The 27,200-nt window shown below is 39.9% G+C and overlaps 1 protein-coding gene across 1 annotated transcript in view; it reads right to left on the minus strand.

The window, feature by feature from the left end:
• The window catches only part of LOC123767956 (CD109 antigen), a 457,870-nt gene that overhangs the window by 18,045 nt on the left and 412,625 nt on the right, over positions 1 to 27,200 (minus strand). Inside the window, exons 15-20 of the mRNA XM_069306687.1 lie at positions 25,069 to 25,185; positions 20,073 to 20,261; positions 17,940 to 18,146; positions 15,901 to 16,076; positions 13,665 to 13,784; positions 7,104 to 7,281 (exon numbers count right to left, since the gene is read on the minus strand). Of these exons, the coding sequence (XP_069162788.1) occupies positions 7,104 to 7,281; positions 13,665 to 13,784; positions 15,901 to 16,076; positions 17,940 to 18,146; positions 20,073 to 20,261; positions 25,069 to 25,185 (987 nt within the window). The remainder of the gene's footprint in view (positions 1 to 7,103; positions 7,282 to 13,664; positions 13,785 to 15,900; positions 16,077 to 17,939; positions 18,147 to 20,072; positions 20,262 to 25,068; positions 25,186 to 27,200) is intronic.

Here is a 27,200-nt window from a genome sequence, read left to right on the forward strand (position 1 = left end):
AGGAAACCAGTTTGGACCTCAATGAGAGAAATAAATATATAAATTGAGGATATGATTTGAAAAGAAACATTATTGGAATGCTAGTAGTAGTTGGACAGAGAAGCTTGCCAGTGATTCACTTGGTGGGTGGCAGGTAACCAGGAAAGATGGCCGACATTCAGTGGGATGCTCATGGTCTTCAGAAATTATAATTAGCCACAACCAGATCCCAGTGGTATGCCAGCAAAACGTAGGAGAGAGAGTACCTCAGAGAAATCATCACTTCTTGATGTTATAATGGAAAGGGACTCCGCTTTAAAACAGTAACACTTCTTCTCTTTCTCCTCCCCCCTCTTCACTGTCTTCCAAATGCTAACAAGAGTCCTCAGTAAAGGTCCTCAATAAAGGTAAGATATACATACTGTATTGTAGCTAGTACAAAAAGAGTGGTATTCGGTATAAAATGCATTTTTAAGTTAATATTTTTCGGGTGTGTGGAACAGATTAATTCAATTTACATTATTTCTTATGGGAAAATTAGTTCCGAGTTATGACATTTTACGACCTGTTGAATTACGACCTGTCTCTGAGAATGGAGAATAAGTAGAAGTACCCTGTAATTACCTAAGTGTAGTTACAGGATGAGAGCTACGCTCGTGGTGTCCTGTCTTCCCAGCACTGTAATTACTTAAGTGTAATTACCTAAGTGTAGTTACAGGATGAGAGCTACGCTCGTGGTGTCCCGTCTCCCCAGCACTCTTTGTCATATAATGCTTAGAAATTACTGACGGTTTTGGCCTCCACCACCTTTACACTTAACTTGTTCCAACCGTCTACCACTCTGTTTACAAAAGTGAATTTTCGTATATTTCTCCGGCAGCTTTGTTTCGTTAGTTTAAATCTATGACCTCTTGTTCTTGAAGTTCCGAGTCTCAGGAATTCTTCCCTATCAATATTATCTATTCCTGTTACTATTTTGAACGTAGTGATCATATCGCCTCTTTTACTTCTATCTTCTAGTTTTTGCATATTTAATGCCTCTAATCTCTCCACGTAGCTCTTGTCCTTCAGTTCTGGGAGCCACTTAGTGGCATGTCGTTGCACCTTTTCCAGTTTGTTGATGTGCTTCTTAAGATATGGGCACCATACAACCGCTGCATATTCCAGCTTTGGTCTAATAAAAGTCGTGAACAATTTCTTTAGTATTTCTCCATCCATGTATTTAAAAGCAATTCTAAGGTTAGAAAGTGTAGCATAGGCTCCTCGCACAATGTTCTTAATGTGGTCCTCAGGTGACATTTTTCTATCTAAAACCACCCCTAGATCCTTTTCTTTATCAGAATTCTTTAAAGATTTCTCACATAATTTATAGGTTGTGTGAGGTCTATGTTCTCCAATTCCACATTCCATAACATGGCATTTATTCACATTAAATTCCATTTGCCAAGTGGCGCTCCATGTACTTATTTTGTCCAGGTCTTCTTGAAGGGCATGACAATCATCTAAGTTTCTTATCCTTCCTATTATCTTAGCATCATCAGCAAACATGTTCATATAATTCTGTATACCAACTGGTAGATCATTTATGTAGACAATAAACATCACTGGTGCAAGAACTGAACCCTGTGGTACTCCACTTGTGACATTTCTCCAGTCCGATACATTGCCTCTGATCACAGCCCTCATTTTTCTATCAGTCAGAAAATTTTTCATCCATGTTAGAAGCGTACCTGTCACTCCTTCAATATTTTCCAGTTTCCAGAACAACCTCTTATGTGGAACTCTGTCGAAAGCCTTTTTTCGGTCCAGATAGATGCAGTCAACCCAACCATCTCTTTCCTGTAATATCTCTGTTGCTCGATCATAGAAACTGAGTAAATTAGATACACAGGATCTTCCAGATCGAAAACCATACTGTCTGTCTGATATTTTTTTTTTTTTTTTTTTGAGATATATACAAGAGTTGTTACATTCTTGTACAGCCACTAGTATGCGTAGCGTTTCGGGCAGGTCTATGGAATGTGATCCCCTGCCGCGAAGAGTCGTTTTTTCATCCAAGTACACATTTTACTGTTGCGTTAAACAGAGGCACCAGTTAAGGAATTGCACCCAGTAAATCCTCCCCGGCCAGGATACAAACCCATGACATAGCGCTCGCGGAACGCCAGGCGAGTGTCTTACCACTACACCATGGAGACTGTAAAACACTCTCCAGGTGTTCTACCCATTTAGTTTTAATTATTTTTTCCAATGTTTTGACTATTACACTTGTCAATGATACCGGTCTATAATTAAGGGGTCTTCCCTGCTTCCACATTTGTAGATTGGAACTATGTTAGCCTTTTTCCACACATCAGCTACAACTCCTGTATATAGGGATGCCTGAAAAATCAGTTGAAGAGGAATGCTGAGCTCAGGTGCACATTCTCTCAGAACCCATGGTGAAACTCCATCTGGACCAACTGCTTTGTTCTTATTTAGCTCCTTGAGCATTTTTTCCACTTCATCTCTGGACACCTCTATGTGCTCTATGTTGTTCTCTGGAATTCTTATTGTATCTGGTTCCCTGAAGATTTCATTTTGTACAAACACACTTTGGAACTTTTCGTTTAATGTTTCACACATTTCCTTTTTATTTTCCGTGAATCTATTTCCCATTTTCAACCTCTGAATATTATCCTTTACCTGCAATTTGTTGTTTATGAATTTATAGAACAGACCTGGTTCTGTTTTGCATTTGTCTGCAATCCCTTTTTCAAAATTTCTTTCTGCCTCTCTCATCACAGCCGTGTAGTTGTTTCTCGCATCTTTGTATCGCTGGTATGTTTGGGGGTTCGGCCTCTTCCTGTATTGATTCCATTTTTGTGTCTTTTGGTCTCTGGCCCTCTCACACTTTCTGTTGAACCAATCCTGTTTCCTAGTTCTGCTTCTCTGTTTTGGTATAAATTTTTTTGTGCCTTTATCATATATTTCACATAACCTGACATACATCTCATTCACTTCCTTGCCTAGCAACAAGTCTGTCCAATTATACTCACTAAAAAATTTTCTAAGGTTGCCATAATGTCCTCTCCTAAAGTCAGGTTTTTCATTTGCATCGACCGTCATATTTTCTTCCAGATTATAACGCATTGCATACTTTATTCCCAAAAAGACATGGTCACTTTTACCCAAGGGAGGAAGGTACTGAATGTCAAATATTTCTTCCTCCTTGGTAAATATCAAATCTAGCATGGAGGGGACGTCCCCTTCCCTCATCCTCGTAGGTTGTTTAACATGTTGATATTATATCATTTCTCTCCAGGTGTTCTACCCATTTAGTGTGTGTGTGTGTGTAATTACCTAAGTGTAATTACCTAAGTGTAGTTACAGGATGAGAGCTACGCTCGTGGTGTCCCGTCTTCCCAGCACTCTTTGTCATATAACGCTGTGTGTGTGTGTGTGTGTGTGTAATTACCTAAGTGTAATTACCTAAGTGTAGTTACAGGATGAGAGCTACGCTTGTGGTGTCCCGTCTTCCCAGCACTCTTTGTCATATAACGCTTTGAAACTACTGACGGTCTTGGCCTCCACCACCTTCTCACCTAACTTGTTCCAACCGTCTACCACTCTGTTTGCGAAAGTGAATTTTCTTATATTTCTTCGGCATCTGTGTTTAGCTAGTTTAAATCTATGACCTCTTGTTCTTAAAGTTCCAGGTCTCAGGAAATCTTCCTTATCGATTTTATTAATTCCTGTTACTATTTTGTATGTAGTGATCATATCACCTCTTTTTCTTCTGTCTTCTAGTTTTGGCATATTTAATGCCTCTAATCTCTCCTCATAGCTCTTGCCCTTTAGTTCTGGGAGCCACTTAGTAGCATGTCTTTGCACCTTTTCCAGTTTGTTGATGTGCTTCTTAAGATATGGGCACCACACAACCACTGCATATTCTAGCTTTGGCCTAACAAAAGTCGTGAACAATTTCTTTTGTATATCACCATCCATGTATTTAAAAGCAATTCTGAAGTTAGAAAGCGTGGCATAGGCTCCTCGCACAATATTCTTTATGTGGTCCTCAGGTGATAGTTTTCTATCTAGAACCACCCCTAGATCTCTTTCTTTATCAGAATTCTTTAAAGATTTCTCACTTAATATATAGGTTGTGTGAGGTCTATGTTCTCCTATTCCACATTCCATAACATGGCATTTATTAACATTAAATTCCATTTGCCAAGTGGTGCTCCATATACTTATTTTGTCCAGGTCATCTTGAAGGGCATGACAATCATCTATCATCTACAAAGTTCCTCTGCTCCAGATGTTCCACTAGCTTTATTTGCACAATCTTCTCCATCATCTTGCATGGAATGCAAGTTAGGGACACTGGCCTGTAGTTCAGGCCTCCTGCCTATCACCCTTCTTGTATATTGGGACTACATTGGCCATCTTCCAAATTTTTGGCAGTTCACCTGCTACTAGTGATTTGTTGTACACTATGGAGAGTGGGAGGCACAGAGCTTCTGCTCCTTCCTTTAGAATCCATGGTAAGATTCCATCCGGGCCTATAGCCTTTGTCACGTCCAAATCTAGCAGATACTTCCTCACCTTCCCACTGATAATCACAAACTCCTCTAATGGTATCTGGTTTGATATTCCCTCTCTTATCTCTGGGACTTCTTGCTCTGAGGTGAAAACCTCCTGGAATTTCTTATTGAGTTCCTTGCACACTTCCTTGTCTTTTGTAGTGAATCTTTCTGCCCCTATCCTCAGTTTCATTACCTGTTCCATCACTGTTGTTTTCCTCCTGATGTGGCTATGTAGCAGTTTGAGTTGAGTCTTTGCCTTGCTCGCTTTGTCATTTTCATATTGCCTCTCTACCTCTCTTCTCATCCTGACGTATTCATTCCTGGCGCTCTAGTATCTTTCTCTGCTCTCTAGTGTTCTGTTGTTTCTATAGTTTTTCCACACCCTTTTACTTAGTTGCTTTGCTAGCTTACAACTCTGATTAAACCATGGGTTTCTCATCTGCATTTCATTTTTTTCATTTTGGACTGGGACGAACTTGTCTGTTGCCTCCTTACACTTCCGTGTGATGTAGTCCATCATGTCTTGAACCGTCTTTCCTCTAAGCTCTGTTTCCCAAGCTATTTCAGTTAGGAATTTTCTCATCTCCTCATAGTCCACTTTCTCTGTAATGAGCTGACATTGTAACTATATGGTGTGAATGATAGATGAAATTGTTTATGTAATAATCTAAGATGAGGTCTGATAAAGACCTTTTGTGCCCTCTGTAATGCTTTTTGCATTACTGCTCACAGGATGAGTATGGGGTGCACAATAAACTAGTCGAATCCGGTGGCAACAATCAAATCCTCATAGTCTCCCTTCCCGAATGCCGGCCTCTTGCTTTCTGGTCCCTTCCTTGAGTACATTAACTGTTTTTCGACCAGATATTCAAACAACAGTACACTGTGATGACTCATACCCATGGGGGCTTCAAGACCAATTGGTCCCAAAATGGACCCTAGTGGCAGCCCACTTATCACATTTCTCCATTCAGATTTGTTTCCATTTAGTTTGACCCCTTGTTTTCTTTCCTTCAACCATTGTTTTATCCCTTCTAATATTTTACCATTTATTCCATGGGCCTGTAATTTCCATGCCAGTCTTTCATGTGATACCTTATCAAAAGCTTAAGCAAAATCCATGTATACTCCATCCACTGGAAGCCTTTGTCTGAATAGCTGGTTACTGTTTCCAAAAATGTGAGCAAGTTTGTAAGGCAGGATCTGTTTTTAAGAAGACCATGTTGTGTCAATTGTAGAAGGTTGTTCACTGAAAGATGGTGAATGATGCCCTCCCTGAGGATTCTCTCCATGAGCTTGCAGATGTGTGATGTCCTATTAATTGGTCTATAGTTTTCTGCTGAGCTCTTTCTGCCTTTTTAAATCTAGGGGGTGACATTTCTACACAGTATTTCCAATCTAGGGAAATTACCCCTTGGTTCAGAGATTCTGTGAAGAGTAGTTTCAGCAGTAGGCATAGTTCTTCTGCCAGTTCCTATAAGACTTTGGATTGAATTCCATCCACACATAATACTTTTGAGTCTTTTAGTTTGTCAATGTTCTTTCTAATTATTTTGCATGTTATGGGTATATCCTTATATTCATTCTCCTCTCCTTCTTCAAACATTTGTGTATTTGATTATTTGATTACTCTCATAATTAGTATAGAGCTGACTTTAATGACCTTTATATTTCCATGCAGTAAGGAAGGATTTCAATAGTTAATACTCTAGGGTATGGCTTAGAAGCTCGTGCCCCCCTTACAACACTCCTTAAAAGGATGGATTCCAGAGGTCCCTATCTGCTGCTCAATTGAAACTTAAGGCACTCCTATGAGGAGCTACTTTGGTATGTAGGTGTTAGGTGATCCATGTCCTACTCATATAAATTGCTAACCTCCATATTATCGATAATAACATTTGGACCCTTTAACACAGACAGGTGCAAGCCACTAGAATTTTTTCTCAAACCATCATTAAAAAATGTTTTATGATGCAGAAAGGAAAATGAATAAGTTTTTAAACGCATACCAAGAAATTGATATAATTTAGAGTGTGTGTGGTTAGAAGGTTAAGGATTAAGAAAAGACAAATAAATAAAACTAACTAACGTATTGCTGGGTTATAGCAAAAATGTTTTTAATATAGGGTGATTGTTCTGTGAAGCTTTGCTGAATAAATCAATTGCTAACTATAAACATACTTTTCTCATAGGCCCTTGGCAGCTTGCTAGTGCTAAGAACTGGCCCAGGTTACCCGTTACAGTACTGCCATACACAAAACTGTGTATTCTCAGTTTCTATGCTTATACTGTGTGTCCATCATCATTCTACATTACCATAACATTTGACAAGATGCTGGTTTCCTTTCCACATTGAGGCTGCTAGTGGAAGGTGGCCCTCGGAAGGCTCATGTGGAAGCTGAGGTGGCCTTTTGATAAACTCCAGTATATAATGGGGGGGGGGCAGGGACCTCTGACAAGCTGCTAGCTTTCTGTCCCCCATCAAAACCACTAGAGATATTAGCCCTCAGATAAATTCAGATAAATAAAATTTTGCATACTGGATCCCGTACTTACCGAGGGCAGGCCTTTCAGCGCTAGAAGACTGAGCATAGTGTGGGCAGTGGAGGAGAGGTTAAGGGCATGTGTGGTTTCCCCAGTAAGGGAGTAGGGTGATGGCACCAGCTTCCTGTCACCAACCTCACCATTGGGCTCCCACCATGCCCCATGTGATGCCTGCTGTGCCAACACAAACCTAATCATCATGCTCAATGTTAATAATCATAATATAATGACAAAAATAATAATAATAATAATAATAATAATAATAATAATAATAATAATAACAATAACAATAATAGTAGGATGAAAATCCACACTTGTATATTTGTGAAATTTATGTAAGGAATTTACATCAAGTCTTTTGCACTCTCCTGTGATCAACCAGGCTGTGACTCATACATCAGGTTGCGAGCAGCTGCATCCAACAGCCTGGTTGATCAGTCAAGCAACAAGGAGGCCTGGTCAACAACCAGGCCGTGGAGATGCTAAGCCCTGGAAGCACCTCAAGGTAAGGTAGGTAACCTCTTGAGAGCTTTGTCAAGGTCTGAGTGTGTGATTAGGAGGAGACTTGCATCTCAACATCTAATGAACTCATCACTCACTTCCCCAATATTAGTACTTAAGACATGCAACTTCACCAGTGCAATAATGTCTTAATTCAATACATACAACTTCACCAGTGTAATAATTTTCATCAATTTACATGTAGTTATTATGTTAAATTCAAATTTTCTACAATGTACCTCTTAATTTATCTTATCTAAAATAAAATGTTTATTCAGGTAAGGTACATACATACAAGAGATTTTACATAATTTGATCAATATATAGATGGAGCTAGTACATACAATGCCTAAAACCACTATTACGCAAAGCGTTTCGGGCAGGAAAAACATTAATGACTAATGACTATGACTAATGACTAATCTGTTAGATTAAGGACCTGCCCAAAATGCTATGCATGTTAGTGGCTTTGCAAGACTGTAAAAACACCCTCTACAAATAGATGTAGATAAAATAAGTGCTTGGAGCATCTTGTGACAAAAATAATTCAATGTGAATCAATGTCATTTTAAGGAATGTGGAATCAGAGAAAATAGACCACACACAACTTATAAATTATGTGGGAAGGAATTAAAGAACTCTAATAAAGAACAAGATCTAGGGATGGTTTTGGATAGTAAACTGTCACAGGAAGAAGACATAAAGAACATTGTGCAAAGAGTGAATGCATGGTTTTCCAACTTCAGACTTGCTTTTAACTACTGTACATGAATGGGGAAATACTAAAAAAACTGTTCATTACTTTTGTGAAACCAAAACTGGAATATGCAGCAGTTGTATGGTGCCAATATCTCAAGAAGCACAACAATAAACTGTAAAAGCTGCAAAGGCATACTACAAAATGGCTTCTAGAACTGAAAAACAAGTTATGGGGCTAGGCTAGAGGTGTTAAATATGCCATAGCTAGAAAAATAGAAGAAAAAGAGGTGACATTATGACCACTTACAAAATAATAACAGGAATTGACCAAATTGACAAAGAGGAATTCCTGAAACCAGCAATTTCAAGAACAAGAGGACACAAATTTAAGCTAAGGAAAAAAAAGTGACCCCCAAAAATATTAGAATTTTGAATACTCATGGCTTCGTTTTGCATCTTTTCCAGCCCTCCAAGCATTCTCTCAGGCACTAGAGCAAGCATGGGTGCAGCATAATCAATCAGAGACCTAATATATGAGAGATACATCATTTTGACAATTCTCACATTTGCACCAAGCTTGGATGGTAGCCTGCCACAGCCTTGAGAGCACGGAGCCTCTCTCTACATTAGCGACCCAGTCTGGCTACAACACTGCGGTACAGTGGAACTTCAAGACCAAGGTATTTGTATCTGGTTACATAGTTGAGCAGAGAGCCATCATGCAACTGCATTTTGCGAACGGCCCCATCTCGTCTGGGTGGGCGTCGGTTCAGGATCTTTGTTTTCTCTACTGAGATTGCCAAGCCTAGTTCCTGACATGTGTGCAATACAGAGTTCAGAACATTTTAGGTGTTGGTATACCCATTGGTGTGGATCAGTATATCATCCGCATAGCTAATGATGTGTTCGCTGGGTCTTTTAGTTACTGAGTTTAAAAGTGCATTGATTAACACATTGAACAGAATAGGACTGAGGACTCCTCCCTGTGGAGTGCAAAGTTCAAAATCTCTCATTACACTCCTATGCCCTTGGAACAGTACAGATGACTTCCTGTTGGATAGATAGCCTCTTATCCATCGTAGAAGCCATCCTCCAACATTCATTTTAGCAAGTTTGCTCAGAATGATGTGTGGGTTAGCAATGTCAAAGGCTGACTTAAGATCTAGGAAAGTGGTATATGACCTATCAGTATGCAGGGTGAGGAATGTGGTAATACAGTGATGTACACTTTTTCCATGCGTAAAGCCATATATCTGGGGGAGACAACATGTTACTAATTCTGTAAAGGAGACGGTTGAGAACCATCCTCTCTAGACACTTACAGAGACAACTAGTGAGGGAGATTGGGCAAAAAGCACTCTGCTGGTTTGGTTTAGGAATGGGAATAATAAGACTGTTGGTCCATGACTTTGGAAGCTCCCCAATTACATAGCTCATATTATACAATTGAAGCAAGGGATTCCCTGGAACTAGCAGAAGCATATGCAGTATGTCATAAGTAACTCCATCCTCCCTGGGTGGTGTAGCTTTGCCTTTATGTAGAGCAGAGTCTAGTTCATATTTAGTAAAAAGCATGTCACAGTCATCCTCTTGATGAAGCATGAAGTCAAGGATACTTGCTCTATCAGCATATCTGTTATTTAATTCATTCTGTGTGGGTAGAGGAAGACTGTCAAAGCTGGAAGTTGTGGCCCAAGCATCAACAACAAGCTCATTTGCTTTGTGCAGAGGATTAGGATGCGAGATCTCTGCAGCATTTTTCCCTTTGATCTTGTTGATATCCTTCCAACAATTTCTTTAGTATTTTGCCATCCATGTATTTAAAAGTAATTCCGAAGTAAGAAAGCGTGGCATAGGCTCCCTCTCACAACGTTTTTTATGTGGTCCTCAGGTGATAGTTTACTATCTAGAACCACCCCTAGATCTATTTTTTTTTTTATCAGAATTCTTTAAAGATTTCTCACATAATTTATAGGTTGTGTGGGGTCTCTGTTCTCCCAGTCCACATTCCATAACATGGCATTTATTCACATTAAATTCCATTTGCCAAGTGGTGCTCCATATACTTATTTTGTCCAGGTCTTCTTGAAGGGCATGACAATCATCAAAGTTTCTTATCTTCCCTATTATCTCAGCATCATCAGCAAACATGTTCATATAATTCTGAAAACCAACTGGTAGATCATTTATGTAGACAATGAACATCACTGGTGCAAGAATTGAACCCTGTGGTACTCCACTTGTGACATTTCTCCAGTCCGATACATTGCCTTTGATTGCTCCCCTCATTTTTCTATCAGTCAGAAAAATTTTCATCCATGTTAGAAGCTTACCTGTCACCCATTCAATATTTTCCAGAACAACCTCTTATGTGGAACTCTATCGAAAGCCTTTTTTAGGTCCAGACAGATGCAGTCAACCCAACCATCTCTTTTCTGTAAAATCTCTGTGGCTCGATCATAGAAACTGAGTAAATTCGATAACACAGGATCTTCCAGTTCGAAAATTATACTGTCTGATATTATATCATTTCTCTCCAGGGGTTCTACCTTTAGTTTTTATTATTTTTTCCAATATTTTAACTATTACACTTGTCAATGATACAAGTCTATAATTGAGGGGGTCTTCCCTGCTGCCACTTTTGTAGATTGGAACTATGTTAGCCTTTTTCCACACATCTGCTATGACTCCTGTACACAGGGATGCCTGAAAGATCAGGTGAAGTGGAATGCTGAGCTCAGATGCACATTCTCTCAGAACCCATACCTTGATCTTGAGGTCAAGGTATGGTGAAACTCCATCTGGTGAAACTCCATCTGGGCCAACTGCTTTGTTCTTACTTAGCTCCTTTAGAATATTTTCCACTTCATCTCTTGTCACCTTTATACGCTGTATGTTGTTCTCTGGAATTCTTATTGTGTCTGGTTTTCTGAAGATTTCATTTTGTACAAACACACTTTGTAACTATTAGTTTAATGTTTCACAATTTCATTTTCATTTTCCATGAATTTGTTTCCCATTTTCAACCTCTGGATATTATCGTTTACCTGCAATTTGTTGTTTATGAATTTGTAGAATAGGCCCGGTTCTGTTTTACATTTAACCGTTATCCCTTTTCAAAATTTCTTTCTGCCTCTTTCCTTACTTCCGTATAGTTGTTTCTCGCATCTTTGTATTACTGGTATGTTTGGGGGTTTGGCCTCTTCCTATATTGATTTCATTTTTGTGTCTTTTGGTCTCTGGCCCTCTCGCAATTTCTGTTGAACCAATCCTGTTTTCTGGCCCTGCACCTCTGTTTTGGTATGAATTTTTAAATGCCTTTATCGTATATTTTGCAAAATTTGGCATACATTTCATTTACTTCCCTGCCTAGTAACAAGTCTGTCCAATTACACTCATTAAAATTATTTCGAAGTTCCCCATAGTGACCTCTCTTGAAATTGAGTTTATCAACTGTTTCAATGTCCCAATTTTCTTCTAGATGATATCTTAAAGCATATTTAATGTCTAACTGGATGTGATCACTCTTTCCCAAGGAAAGGAGGTACTGGATGTCAAATATCTCTTCTTCTTTCCTGGTGAATACTAGATCCAGTATTGACGGTACATCTCCTTCCCTCATTCTTGTGGCCTGCTTGATGTGTTGATACAAGAATATCTCCAGAATGAGGTTCACAAATCTGCATGTCCAAAAGTCCTCCATTCTTGCTTCATAGGCCTCCCAGTCTATTGCTTTAAAGTTAAAGTCCCTCAGTATCAACAGTCGTGATTTATCTTTATCTGCTTGTACAATAATATCTCTCATGACCATTATGAGGCCCTCTCGTTTGTCATCCAGTTCTTCCTTTGTCCATGTGTTGCTTAATTGTTGGTGGGCTGTAGGCATTTAAAATTATCAGCTTATCATCCTGATTCCAGACCTGCAATGCCATTATGTCAATATCTCGAGGGTTTTCAAATACTAACTCTCTTACCTTCAGGTGTTCTTTCACCAGCACAGCTACTCCTCCTTCCTTCCTTCCTTTCTAGTTTCCCTGTCATGTCTCCAAACTGATTAGCCCTTTGGGAATACGACTTCATTAAATATATTTCCTTTGAGTTTTATCTCTGATAATGCGACAATTTGTGTAATTACCTAAGTGTAATTATCTAAGTGTAGTTACAGGATGAGAGCTACGCTCATGGTGTCCCGTCTTCCCAGCACTCTTTGTCATATAATGCTTTGAAATTACTGACGGTCTTGGCCTCCACCACCTTTTCACCTAACTTGTTTCAACCGTCTACCACTCTGTTTGCGAAAGTGAACTTTCTTATATTTCTTCGGCATCTGTGCTTCGCTAGTTTAAATTTATGACCTCTTGTTCTTGAAGTTCCAGGTCTCAGAAAATCTTCCCTCAATTTTATCACTTCCTGTTACTATTTTGTACGTAGTGATCATATCACCTCTATTTCTTCTGTCTTCTAGTTTTGGCATATTTAATGCCTCTAACCTCTCCTCGTAGCTTTTGGCCCTTCAGTTCTGGGAGCCACTTAGTAGCATGTCTTTGCACCTTTTTCCAGTTTGTTGATGTGCTTCTTGAGATATGGGCACCACACAACCACTGCATATTCTAAGTTTGGCGTGTGTGTGTTTCTAAAGGATGCATTTTGATAAAACACTCCTCCATGGAGACAGAAGGTAAAAATAAATACAAATTCTCAAGATGACAGTTTGTAATCTATGTATAATGAGGTAAGGTGAGATATTATCCAGCCACAGGAGACTGACTAAGCCCCCCCCCCCCCGCTCCTCCTGCAGTTTCATTAGTCAGCTGGGTCAGTAAGTCAAGGTGTAAACTAGCAGTTCTCTCGTGGTTGTGTAGATGGCAGGATGTTCTTAAGTGTAAGCTTATTATTCGCAGTTGGATGAAAGTGTTTGATATACAGTGCTTTGGCTATGTCAAATATTTTATTATAATTTTATCTGTTAATTATTTTGGTGTTGCTGCCTAGGATATCTCAGGCAGAGGTCTGGTTGTGTGTAGAACTGATGTGATTTTTGACAAAGCCTTGTTGGTATGCTTTTTCAGGTGCCTTATTATCTTCCCCATAAATTGAGAGCATTGAGGCTGACAGTTCTTAAATGATCATGGAAAGGCATAGATGGAATCTGCCTCTTTCATCAAACAAAAGACCTTGAAAGAGACAAATGTATCAAATGCTTCGGCTGTGTTTAATATTCTATTGAAGTTGTATTTGTTGATTACTAACATGCCAGTGCTCCTGAAATACGTAGAAATCTAAAGCCAGCAATTACACGACAAAACAAATAAATTCTTTCACTATCTATTGTATATCAACAGGAATGGAGTAAAAACCAAATATTAAACTCACTTCAAAGCCTTGTCTGTCACCTGAGGGTCCACATAAAGTAAGTGAGGCCAGCTGACAGACACTTCATTTAGAGCTCGGATCACGAGTGATGTCACCCACACTGAACTTGTCTGACTTGTCCTGGAAGGGAAAAAAAAATATTCTCAAATGTAAACAGATAAATTCTTAATCGTACATTTAGCAGTAAATACTGATTTAAGTACAGTACAGTACAGTAGTGTTATTGAAAATTTTAAAACTGTATGTCACCTAAATATATATAGCCCCAAACTTTGGGACACCAAATCATCAAACAGGCACCAATAAAATAAAGAGGATAAGGATGGGATAAAAGGTTTTGCTGTCCTTTTCAAAGCCCCTAATAAAGCAGCTACTGCAGAGAAGGCCAGCACATGTTTAGCAAAGGTGTCCAAAACCCCTTTGCTAAGCAAAAAAAAGAAAAGAAGTTACTCATTCAAAAGGGAAATAAAACATGAGGCAAACACGGTAAATGATCGTTGCTGCAGGTAAATTTATATCTCCCAAATAGCCTCCGGGCTACCCACCTGGAGGCTAGCCTAATTGCTGAATTAGGCTAACCACCTGAATTAGGCTAGCCAACTGAATTAGGCTAGCCAAGGGTACACAACGTGTCCATACAATTGATGAATTAGGCAAGCTACCTGGAGTTCAGTTCTGAGGATCAGTGTTCTCAAGCACCTCCTGGTTGATGGTCAGGTCGATTAAACAGACGGACACCACCCCAGTCCCACTCTCCTGTTCTCTTCATGCACTTTTACCCCCCACCATGCATTCCTTACTTTATCCTCCACACATGCACCTTATTTACCACATGCATTGATTTAAATTAACTGCTGCCAAAGAAATATAAGAAAATTATAATAATAATAATAATTTTTATTTAGGTAAGGTACATACATAAAGAGATTTTACAAAGTTTGTTGGCTTTATAGATAGAGCTAGTACATACAATGCCTGAAGCCACTATTACGCAAAGCGTTTCGGGCAGGAAAAACATTAATGACTAAAGCTTAAAACTAATGGGTAAAAAGAAAAAAATGTGTTGAGAACAAATAAAAATAGAGGTAAAAGAGGGGGGAACATTGTTGAAAAAGCAGCACAGATACAATTACAAATTATTACAGAAAATTACATTCAAACAGCGTTGATTTAAAAAAAAAACAAAAAAAAAACAAAAACAAAAAAACGACTGTCCTAAAAACATACATGGGTTGACAACAGAGGGGTAAGGTAGGTTACAGGGAATTTATTAGGTATAGCTTCGTTTTTAACTTAAACTGGTTGAGAGAGGTACAGTCTTTAACATGGTTGGGAAGGTCATTCCACATTCTGGGCCCCTTGATTTGTAGAGCATTTCTGGTTTGATTAAGTCGTACTCTAGGAATATCAAAACTGTGTTTATTTCTGGTGTGGTGCTCATGGGTTCTGTTACAACCGAAATTAACTTTCGCAAACAGAGTGGTGACGATTGGAACAAGTTAGGTGAGGTGGTGGAGGCCAAAACTGTCAGTAGTTTCAAAGCATTACTGTATATGACAAAGAATGCTGGGAAGACGGGACCCAATGAACATAGCTCTTATCCTGTAACTACACTTAGGTATTTTAATTATTTTTTATTTATTTATTTATATATACAAGAGTTCTTACATTCTTGTACACTAGCACGCATAGCGTTTCGGGCAAGTCCTTAATCCTAATTTTCCCCAGAATACGACTCGCCAAATCGTTTAACAACCAGGTGCCCATTTACTGCTGGGTGAACAGAGGCTACAGTTAAGGATTGGCGCACAGTAAATCCTCCTCGGCAAGGATACGAACTCCGGCCAAAGCGCTCGCTAAGCACCGGGTGAGTATTTTAACACTGTGCCACGAGGACTGCAAAATAATTAAATTTAGTAATTACACTTAGGTAATTATACACTCCTATTTCCCATATGTGCTTTTTTTCCCCACATGGACTTCTATCACCACACTCTCACTCCTTTCCCCCATATGCACTTCTATCTTCACATGCATTCCTATCCCAACATTTAATTCTATCTCCCAAATATGCAACTATCCTTCACATGCAGGGGACCTGGCAAACATTACATGATTTAGAATAATTTCTCTAGGCCTATGGACAGAGGTTACATATCATAGCATAGGCCCTATTTCCTAGATTTGAGTGCTTCACATTTAACTTCAGAGCTGAGTTAAGAAATTCACGACTGACCTGTAATTCTTAAATCCACCATCTCGTCCTTGATAAACCAAGAGAGTTTGGTAGAGCAAAGCAAGACGCTGAAACACTTCTCTTTCTTTCAATGCTGGTTCTTGAGCCATTTCCTTCCAGTGGCGCATCTGCAATACTGTTAGCAAGAAGCTGAACACTACAGGCTCACATCCAACCTGCAGAAAGAGAACATATATACAGTAGTAAAGATCCTTCAGGCGGGTACTCAATGCCTATCAAACCTAATTTAACCTAACCTGCAGAAGGAGAATGGTTAAAGTAAGAGTCAATCAAGAGCAGTGGCATGTATTTCTAAAAAGCAAGGTAAGCATTTCTTACCCCTATAACAATTATTTCCCCTTCAAATTAAAATAAATTTACTGCAATTTAGTTGGCATATTATTTAATTCAATTGCATACAACATTCTGCATTTTTTCTGGGGGAAGCCCTGGTGCCTCCCTGATGCTACCATCTCTGACTTAGGTGCCATCTACTAGGTGCCATCAGTCACGGAGTTCTCTTGCCTACCATGGACATAGTGCCAGAACGTGGTCCTCTCACAGAGGCACACAGAGCTATATTATATATTACATTAGTCATTAATGTCATCACCAAGGGAAGCACCAAGAAAGTAAGCAAGATAAAATAAACCACAGCTGACTGCTTCTGATACCAGCAAACTTGAAAATGCCCATAGAACTCCCCCAAACAATGTAAACAAGTCACCGAAAATGTTATAACCCAGCACTTGCTCATTCGCCCCACCCTCCCCCCTTCGTATGGGGGAGAAGGGGGGGATGGCAGGTCATGGCTCACAGGCCACTCAACCATCAGTTCTCTTGTGATGTGTGGAGTCTACCAAGTCTACCACAGTCACTCTGACCCCAATATTTTTCTTGGGTTCTCATTTTGCCTTGGTGGCTGTTCCTTGCACTTTTGTATGTGTGGGCTAGAAGTTTAGTACACTTGAAGCTGCATGTGTTCAGGGTTTTCTTCTCTGGGCTCTCCCTAGTGCCTCCTTTGCACTGCCAGGTTTTTTTTCCTGGAGTGTTTGGGTGTCATTTCTTTGGAGGTGCACCTCACTTGTGCACCGCCTTCACCTTAGAGTGAGGTGAAAGACCTCAACCTGGAATTTTTCACTATTGTCTTTGCGCTGGTTGGAGCACCTTGGCTTGTGGGGTGCACTGGTTACATGCATGCTGTACTTCAGTGAGCTTAGGTAGGTTTTCCCAGCCATATTAGTTGGGCTGGGTTAATTTACATAGAACTTTTAAGAGCACTGTCATCAAGTCCCAGTGCCTGGGTGTCCCAGCTTGGATTGCACCCTTCCAGCCTTGGTAATCCCCAGCAGGTTATGGGGGCCTCTGGGATGCTTTTTTTCTTGATTTTGGTTTAATATCTGGTCCTCAAGCTTCTATTGCCTCATTGAGAGAACCTGACTCTATTCCTGACTTCCAGTAGGTAAAGATGGGTCTCATAGGCTTGGTGTATCTTTCTAAGGTTTGGCTAGACCAGTATTTTGCCCAAGGAGCTTCTGAGGAGCCTTCCTAGAAATAAATCTACTTGTACATAAAACATTTATACAAAATATATATACAGTATTTCTACACCAGGTATTGTCTACAAATAAACCATTTACAAACTAGGAAATCCTAATGGAGTGATATCATTATGCAAAATTTATTGGAGCACTTTGAGAAGTTAACCAGCATCCTGGGTTTCCCTTCCTTAACCTACTGGACCATGATATTCTATAATTACAGTAATTTAACCTGGGATTATTATTATTATTATTATTATTATTATTATTATTATTATTATTATTATAATAATAATAGTAATAAAACTAAGTTTCCTTTAAATTTATCCTAGTTAATAGCCACTATCTGTTCAAAGTTAAAATTATTACCAAGCATGATAAAACATTTATCTCGATACAATAAGAATTACTTCACAGGATAATATGACCTACGCTCGCCCTGCAAACACTTTCTGCCCTACAGTGATAGAACTGAATGGCCAGCATAATAAGACCTACTGTGGGAAGTCCAAGGAGGTCATGTGCTGTGGCTGGAATGTTGGGTAACACTGCTCCTACTGTATCACCAAACACTGACACATGGGCATCATCAGAGCCTGGCACCAGCCCCTCGGACACGTTCACGTCCAGGAAAGTGAAGAAATAGGCTCGGTTGCTGAGATCGAGTAGTAGTGATGTGTGCCGTTCTTGGACCGCTCCCAGAGGCTGTGAAAAAGAAAAGACACGCTTGTAGTTTTCCTGTATTAGCTTGTTGGCTATTGTCTCCAGATGACGTTGCAGTGATAGACAGCATATGACTTGTGAAGGTGCCAACTTTCTAATTACTAAGTTTATGTCCAGTTATGTTTTATCTGAAGCACTTTCCAAGCTTCAATATAAATGAAATTTTAATTGAGTGAGCAGTGGCAACAGTGTCCAGTGGTTAGAAGATATTTCATCAAGACTTTGTAGGTAATTATATGAGTGTACAATATGTGAAAACATAAAGTACAAAACTAATATCTCAAATGAAATGTGATAAATGACAACAGAGGTATGGTTCAATAAGCATCTGAAATATGATACATCATATATGTAGATAGATACATAATTTTTATTTGTAACAACATTTACAATAGTGTAGAATCACAAAGCATGCATGTTGTATTAGAGTGAATAAATTTCTTTACATGCCCATAAATAAATCATCATTAGATACCAAGAAATAAATATTAAGACAGCACAGCAAAACAGCAATATGCAACCTCAATGAACAAATGAATAAACATTGAGAGTAAAATGAGGAAAAATTCCTTGGCTTGTTCACTGGCATAGGATAGCTTCAGCACTCATTTACAGCACATGATCAAAAGATACTCAAAAACAGAGAATATATTAAAAAAAAACTTCTCATTACTCTAATTCTTCCTATCTAACTTATGGTATCTGTACATGAAACTCAACCATTGCAAACTCAGCCTGTTCTCGTGAGCATTTCCAGCGACAGGAAAATTTTGTACCAAAGCGCCCTAACCTAATCAACCAGGGAAACCATGAATAAAAAATGGGACAGTGTCAATTTTGTGAGCTGCTACCATTTTCTTGTACATCAGTTTTTGGCCTTAGGTAGAGTATATCAGTTAGGTATGTCACATCAAAATGTGACACGCTATAAAGAGAACAGGTTGCACAAATTATCTCAAACTCATCATCACCCAGCAAAAATGAGCTCTCAGCACAATAAAAAAATGTTCTTCAAACATGCAATCCCTTTGTTCAAATCCCTAAACATGCTAAACATACACTAACACTCACTCTACGCACACTTTTACACTTTTGCATTTATATTTTGGGCAAGAGAATTGCTAGAAAGGATGTTAAACTTGTATTTCTGGATATGATGTTTTGCTGCTGCATCAGGTCACCAGGGTGGCGCACCCAATCGTGGCACACCATCACAGCACTCTGGTTTTGTTGTCATTCACTTATTGCAAATGGCTGACAGGCAAATGAAAGTTTAACATTCCTATAAAATTTCTAGGAGCATTTTTAATTTAGATAATGAATAAATGTGTCTTAAAGGTAACATAGTTCTTAAATAATGCATGACATATCAGGTGTGGGTTATGTATGCTGGGTAAGGTGGTGAGATGATGTGAGCTTCCTTCATAACTGCAAACCTATATCGTAAGCAATTTTTCGTAAGTTTGTGATAACAGACTGTGATAACTTGGCTTGTTTTCAATATTTTATTATTAGTAACACATTTTTCTGTAATAATTTAGCTTTTTTCAATATTTTTTTACTAGCAACGATTTTTGTGTCTGGCAACCTTACCGATCTTGGTGCTGGTGGTAGGCAGGAATACTGCCCAAAACACTATGCATGTTATTAATTTTGCTAAAATGTAAAACTCAACCACCAACATATGTGCTTTATCTACCAATTGTATCTTCTTGTATATGAATAAATATACAAGAAGATACAAGAATCTTCTTGTATAAATAAATGTGTATGTTTGTGTGTGACACATGGTTCACTGACATGAGTTTTAGCCTTTAGAACCAGTAAGCAAAATAAGTCTGTGAAGAATATTTCTCTAGGAGAGTTCCTCACCAAAAAAAAAAAAAAAATACAAAAGCCCTTCCTCACCTCAACGAAGATGGTGACTTCTTTTTGTATCTTTTTGCCGGGTAGTGAGGCTTGCACAATGACAACAACTTCCCCAAGCATGACAGGAACTATTGGCAAGTACAAGGTGTGTGTTTCTCCGCCCTCCACTAGCACGGCATGCTCGTGTTCTCCACCCACCATCCTCCGCTCCATAGGACCAGCAGAAGGCTGCAAGGATGAAGGTTTTCCACCATATTAAAAGAAGAAATAAATGGAACAACATTGTATTAGGATAATAAAAATATGCAAGTTATAATGATGGGATGGCTCTAAGCAGGTAATCAACCATTAGAAAAATTTAAGAGACTAATTTTGTTAATAGTTTAATGTTAAAGTGCTAAATTGGAAGCTGACTCAGTAACGGCTTCTTAACCCTTAAACTGCGCAAAACCTCATATGATGTGTGACATTGAACTCAGTTTTTAACATTTTTTGAAACTCTTTCAAATGTTTTGTGAATAATCTACTAGGCAAATGCTCCAACTTTGTCTTCAATGTCACACACATGACATTTAGCGAAGTTTAAGGGTTAAGGTACATTTACACCTAGTTTCACACTGGCTGAATTCACGCAGTTCCAAGGTGATATTATCCCAGACAGTCTATGAGAATGCTGTGAATGTTTTAGAGACCCAATTTTTTTAGTTGATTTCCTTCTGTTCTGTGGTGATCAGTGATCCCATAGCTTTTCTTTGTCTCTACTGAGAGGGCAAAATTCTGGTCTTGGTCACCAGAAGGCATTCATGAGTAGTTTGATTTTGGTGCAGTACCAAATATTCAGAAATAGTCTCTACAGCCCATAGAGTGGCCAATGTGATCTTGATGACCAGACCACATACTAGAAGGTGAAGGGACGACGACGTTTCGGTCCATCCTGGACCATTCTCAAGTCGATTGTGATGAGGAAGTAGATGCAGGCAATAAATAGGCTAGAGAGAGGTGAGGAGCAAAGTATAGTAGAGGGGATTGTAGTAGGAATAAGAACTGCAGAGGGCTTATTGGCCCATACGAGGCAGCTCCTATTATTGTGACTCATCATGTGATCTTGATATTCAGTCTTGATATTCAAGATGTCCCTGTTCACCTAACACTAAACAGGTACATGGGAGTTATGGTAGTCAACTGTTACAGTTTTCATCTTGGAGACAATCAGTAATTGACCTATGGGGACTTCGACAAGCCTGACAGGCTTCCTGTCCCCACAACTGTGAAAATTCCAGAGTTGAATGTAGTTTTTTTTTTTTTTTTTTTTGCAGGGATATTCCTGCACTGGCCCTAAGCCTCTGGCTGGCCAACTAAGTGTTGCTTGTTTCTGTTTTACTTGGGCGGAGTATGAGTATTTATGACTCATATGGTTGCTTCAGTAAGATTTTGCAGTATGTGTTTAACAACTTCTGCTCTGTTGAATCTAAGTTGAAATCTTAATGGGTTTGTAACTGTGCACTGTGTTAGATAATGTTCCAGTGGTCTGTCAGACATTTCTCCACAGTGCTGACATTTCCTCTCATCTTCCAGAACCTGTAAGCCTATTTCCCATGCACATGGGTATCTAAGCCTGATGCGATGTAAGTGTACTTCTGTTACTCTACTGCTCCCTTTCATCAAACTAAGTGGTTCATAGTTGGTTGAATTCTTGTACCAACCCGTAGATCCTGATGTTGCAACTGTTGTGTTGTGGTCACTGTACATCTTTTACATTGCTCTGTTTCTAAGTACTTTTTTAATCTGTGATAGACTCTATGGTATGTAAATGTCTACATTTCTTCTCTTAGTTGCAAGTTTTGCAGCTTCGTCTGCAATGTCATTTCCTATTATTCACGCATGACTTGGCACCCAATTGATAAGTACCCATCGGCCTTGTCGTTTGAGTGTTGAATGTAGTGAAACACCTCTTTCTGAAAGTGGCTCCCTGTAGCTATCTCAGTGAGATTGCTCCATTATACTTACCACATCAGTTGAATGAGTTCATTTAACCTACTGAGGACCAGTGCCAAAACCTGGCACTCTCATGCGAGGTTCAGAGAGCAAATGACATTCTGCCATTTCACCAGAAAAACTTCCAGAAAGTCAGCAAAGCTTTATTAACAACTTTTGGGTTCACCAGACTCAAAGACATAAACCTGTCTCAAAATTATACAGAATAAACAAAACACAAAACCTAGCTAGAACCCATTAGTAATGAATTCGACTACAAGGAGCTCGGTTCAGCATCTGCTATTAACTCAGTTCTGGAGCAGATAAAACACCAATGAACCAATGAACATGGAAGGAAGGGAGGGAGACAGGGAGCCTCTGATCTCTTCCAGAAAGAGGTGTTTCATTACATTCAATGCTAGATTTCTGGGGAAGCCCCATGGTGGCTCCCTGTAGCTAAATAACCACAAAGAAAAATAGAGGGACTTACCAGAGAGGAGGAGAGGCAGCAGGAACTTGGTCGAAGAAGAGACCAATGGCAAGGAAACATGACCCAGGGCAACACAGAACCAAAGAGGACCAGGGACATGACTAAATATCTAGCTGCCATAGTCATGGTTAGTCTGCCAAAACTCTCAATCCCAAATATCCACCCAAGACATATTAGAAAAGACTGCCATGAGTGCAGCATATTGTGAATATTTATTTTGATTTGATTTGATCATGGGCTTGGTAGTAGACCACAGGCTGGATAGCCTTAATGACACTGAGGACAACTTGAGAAATGCGAGCCTTGAAAAAAGGGACCAAGAAGACCAGATCAATCCAGAGAGAATTCACCAAAGCTGAACTGGTGGTATGTAGATAGTGACAAATCACCACCACTGGACACAACAAATGATGCATCCCCAGCCGAATCAAGCAAGCATCAATAACCAAAGGACTCCAATGAAAGCCAACTGATTTGTTCTCAGCCAGAAAAGGAGACAGTTGCAAATAAAAAAAATGCCTATCGGGGCTAAAAGAGCAGAACCACCTCCACTGGAGAAGAGCATAAAGTTCATCAACCTGACAACTGGAGGCAAGAGCCAGCAAAAACATCACCATAAAAATGGAATCCCAGACAGAAGGGACAGGAATGAACCTAAGAGAGGAGAGAAAATCAAAGACTCTTTCCAGAGACCAAGAAAACTCGGAAGAGGCATGAGAGGCTGGAGGTGGCAAAACGTCCGAGACAACTTGCGGAATGAAGCCGCAAAAGAATTGATGTTGAAAGCCAATAACAGCGGCTTTGCTAGCACTGGACAATAAGAAGCCACAGTATTGGGCATGAGATGCTTATCAAGTAATAACCATGAAATCAAAGATATAGCCACATGACCTGAAACTGATGAAAGACAGTGGAGAGACAGAAAGAGATGAAACGAAAGGTAAGCTACTTTATACTGCCACGTGGAAGACAAATGCAAGTGAGAAATCAATAACCTAGCTACCTGCAGGCCATAAAAATGGTGGTATACCTGCATCACAAAGTTCAGATGTGGTTGAACTAGCATGGTAAGTTGCCAGATCGATTCTCTGAAAAAGGTGGAGCCATGGAGAAATGTCCAGGTACAGTCACTGGGCTAGAAGAGCTGGAAACCAAGGCTGAGCAAACCATCAAAGAGCCAGAAGGACCATAGGAGGCGATGTAGGAGAACAGCATATTGTGTAGTGAAATAGCGATAAGGACAGTGAGAAGCATGGTGGTGGCTAGTGGGATTGGTCAGGGCAATGAGGGAGTCACTGTAGGAGGTGCATTGCCCTGGCAGTGATGGAGAGTTAGCAAGGCAGGCTGAAGGTCCCACATTGCGCAGGGAGCATATTTGAATCGACAGAGCAGCAGGATGCAATTGTGAGAGTAGATGAGTCTGATGAAGGAGCCACTGTAGAACCTGCATTGCCTTGGCAGTGACAGAGTTGGCAGGACAGGCTGTAGGTCCCACATTTTGTAAGGTAGCAGAATACAATTTATGTGATTGATGATTCTGTCGAAAGAATAGCTGGAGATTTCCACGGTGGGAGTCACATCTGTGGGGTTGCAGGCAGAGGTCCATACCACAGAGTACAACCATGGTAGGCAGCAGTTGTGGTGATAGGTCAGTGAGGCTGTATTGTGGTTTATCCAATCTGTCAGAGCTGGATGTTTTATCATTCTTTGGCTCACTAATTTAATGTCAATGACAGGTTTGGACATTAAGCACACAATATGGTGCAGTAACTAGAAGCATATTTTTGTAAATGGTTACAGTGGTGATGGTTGTATGGTATGAGTGTCATGACAAGGTAATTTGTAAGGTAAGACTTTAAAGTACAAATGGTGACAGAGATGGTGATGTCTGGTAAGATGGCAGGGGTGAGGTAGATCAGAGAAGGTATTGCTTCTGGCTGATCTGTGTCGAGACTGTTCAAATGCTGCTGATGATTGATAAAGATTAAGCCGCCCAAAAGGTGGCACGGGCATGAACAGCCCGTAAGTCCAGATGCTATAGCAAGGCGGCCTTATATCCATATCCACCTGACTTGGTTTAGTACTAGGCTGTACTTTAATTGGTTGATGGGGAACTGCTTGATGTTATTTGTAGTGTGTGGAATTCTTGGGAAGTCCTTTGTTGCATGTGGAAATCTTTGGAAATATGTGTGGATGTCATTCTTAGTACAGTACATGGAATTCCGGGAATGTTTAAGTAGCTGTTACATAATTTCTAATGTAATGTAGTTGCTAAAAGTCCAATGTCATTTAGTTCTCTGAATATAGAACCTGAATACAGATTTTAGAGGATAGCCCACGACAAACATAATTCATCAAAACAAAAAGGGTTTAAGGAAGGCATTAGTTCAATAGAAAGCTATATAAAAGTTGTTATTTCACTTAAAGCAAGCACTGTATTTGTTAATGCATTCAAGGATTTCCAGAATATATTGGAGATATTATTAAATGAGACAATCCTAAACAATTTAAGCTGTAAAATAATTATCTGATTGGTAAGTGTGATTAATTACAACAAATTGTCCTACTCACATGAATTTGGTCGAATTTCTGGACATTGACAAACTTATAGGCTGGGTTGTTGGCCAAGACAATGATGGCATTGACGGGAAAGTAGTGGTGGTTGACTGCTGTAACCCGCACCCCGACCTGCAAGTATGTAATGTTAAATCTCATGCAAAATGAAAGAGCATTCTGTTAAGGCTATTTTAGTGGTGGTTGACTGCCGTAACTCGCACCCTGGCCTGCAAGTGTGTAATGTTAAAGCTCTTGATGTATGTAAGAACATTCTATTACGTCTATTTTTCTAGTAATTAGGTTCATCTCAAGCACACAAAAAGTAATGTTCATTCCCAGTAATGTTTGATTATTTGAAGCAATTCAGGAAATCAGATTGGTCAAAAGAGGCTATGAAAGAAATTGCACATAGCAATAAGAAAGATCCAGATGTACATGCTGGGTCCAGGTAGTACAGAGAGGTTCATTCTTGACTAACAACTGGGAATTCTGGGTTCAAATCCTTGGCAGGACTGAAATGAGTTGATGCATTTCCTATCACCTAATGCCCCTTTTCACATTTTTTTTTTTTTTTTTTTTTTGAGATATATACAAGAGTTGCTACATTCTTGTACAGCCACTAGTAAGCGTAGCGTTTCGGGCAGGTCCCTGGAATACGATCCCCGCCGTGAAGAATCGTTGTTACAACCAAGTACACATTTTACTGTTGAGTTAAACAGAGGCTACAATTAAGGATTTGCGCCCAGTAAATCCTCCCCGGCCAGGATACGAACCCATGACAAAGCGCTCGCGGAACGCCAGGCGAGTGTCTTACCACTGCACCACGGGGACACCACATAGCAGTAAATAAATACCCAGGAGTCAGTCAGCTTGTTGTTGGGTTGCATCCTGGAGAGGGTTAGTAATTCGACCCTGGGGAGGACCTCAATATAAGCCTAACATGTATATATACACTGGCTATCTGTCCCCCAACACAATGAATTATTATACTGTATGTATATAAGTAGTAAAATCATGATTAAAGTTAGAGTAGGAGCCTTGAAAGATAAGACTATTCAAGTTAAGGGTCCTGGTAGTACAGTCTGGTTCATTCTCAACTCAGAATCAGGAAATCTGGGTTCGAATCTCAGGTGGGACAGAAATAGTTGGGCACATTTCCTATCATCTAATTTTCCTGTTCACTTAGCAGTAAATAGACACCCAGGAGTTAGTTTGCTTGTTATAGGGTTGAATCCTGGGAAAGGTCAGTAATTCATCCTTAATAGGATCTCGATATAAGCTTAACATGTGTATATACACTGGCTGCACATCCCCTAACACAATGAATTATAGCTGATGAAAAAAAAGAATGCAGCTGACATTAAATGAATACTTTACTTCAATGGTGCCACTAAAATAATTAGTCAACATCCCAACATGCACACAGATGTTTAAAGCAGGAGAAGAGATTTGTTTGGGGCCTGATGGCTGAGTGAACAGCGTTCTGAGTTCATAGTCCTAAGGGTCTGGGTTCAATCCCCGGTGGAGGCAGGAACAAATGGGCGGAGTTTATTTCACCCTGATGCCCCTGTTCACCTATTAGTAAATAAGTACCTGGGAGTTAGACAGCAGCTATGAACTGCTTCCTGGGAATGTGTGTGTATGAAAATTATGATTAAGGACTTGCCCAAAACACTATACCTTGACCTTGAGGTTACCTTGAGGTGCTTCCGGGGCTTAGCGTCCCCGCGGCCCGGTCGTCGACCAGGCCTCCTGGTTGCTGGACTGATCAACCAGGCTGTTGGACGCGGCTGCTCGCAGCCTGACGTATGAGTCACAGCCTGGTTGATCAGGTATCCTTTGGAGGTGCTTATCCAGTTCTCTCTTGAACATTGTGAGGGGTCGGCCAGTTATGCCCCTTATGTGTAGCGGAAGCGTGTTGAACAGTCTCGGGCCTCTGATGATGATAGAGTTCTCTCTCAGAGTACCTGTTGCACCTCCGCTTTTCAACGGGGGTATTCTGCACATCCTGCCATGTCTTCTGGTCTCATGTGATGTTATTTCTGTGTGCAGGTTTGGGACCAGCCCCTCTAACATTTTCCACGTGTTATATATCTCTCCCGCCTGTGCTCAAGGGAGTACAGATTTAGGCTCTTTAGTCGGTCCCA

Source organism: Procambarus clarkii, chromosome 58, assembly GCF_040958095.1.
Source record: "Procambarus clarkii isolate CNS0578487 chromosome 58, FALCON_Pclarkii_2.0, whole genome shotgun sequence".
Taxonomy (NCBI): Eukaryota; Metazoa; Arthropoda; class Malacostraca; order Decapoda; family Cambaridae; genus Procambarus; species Procambarus clarkii.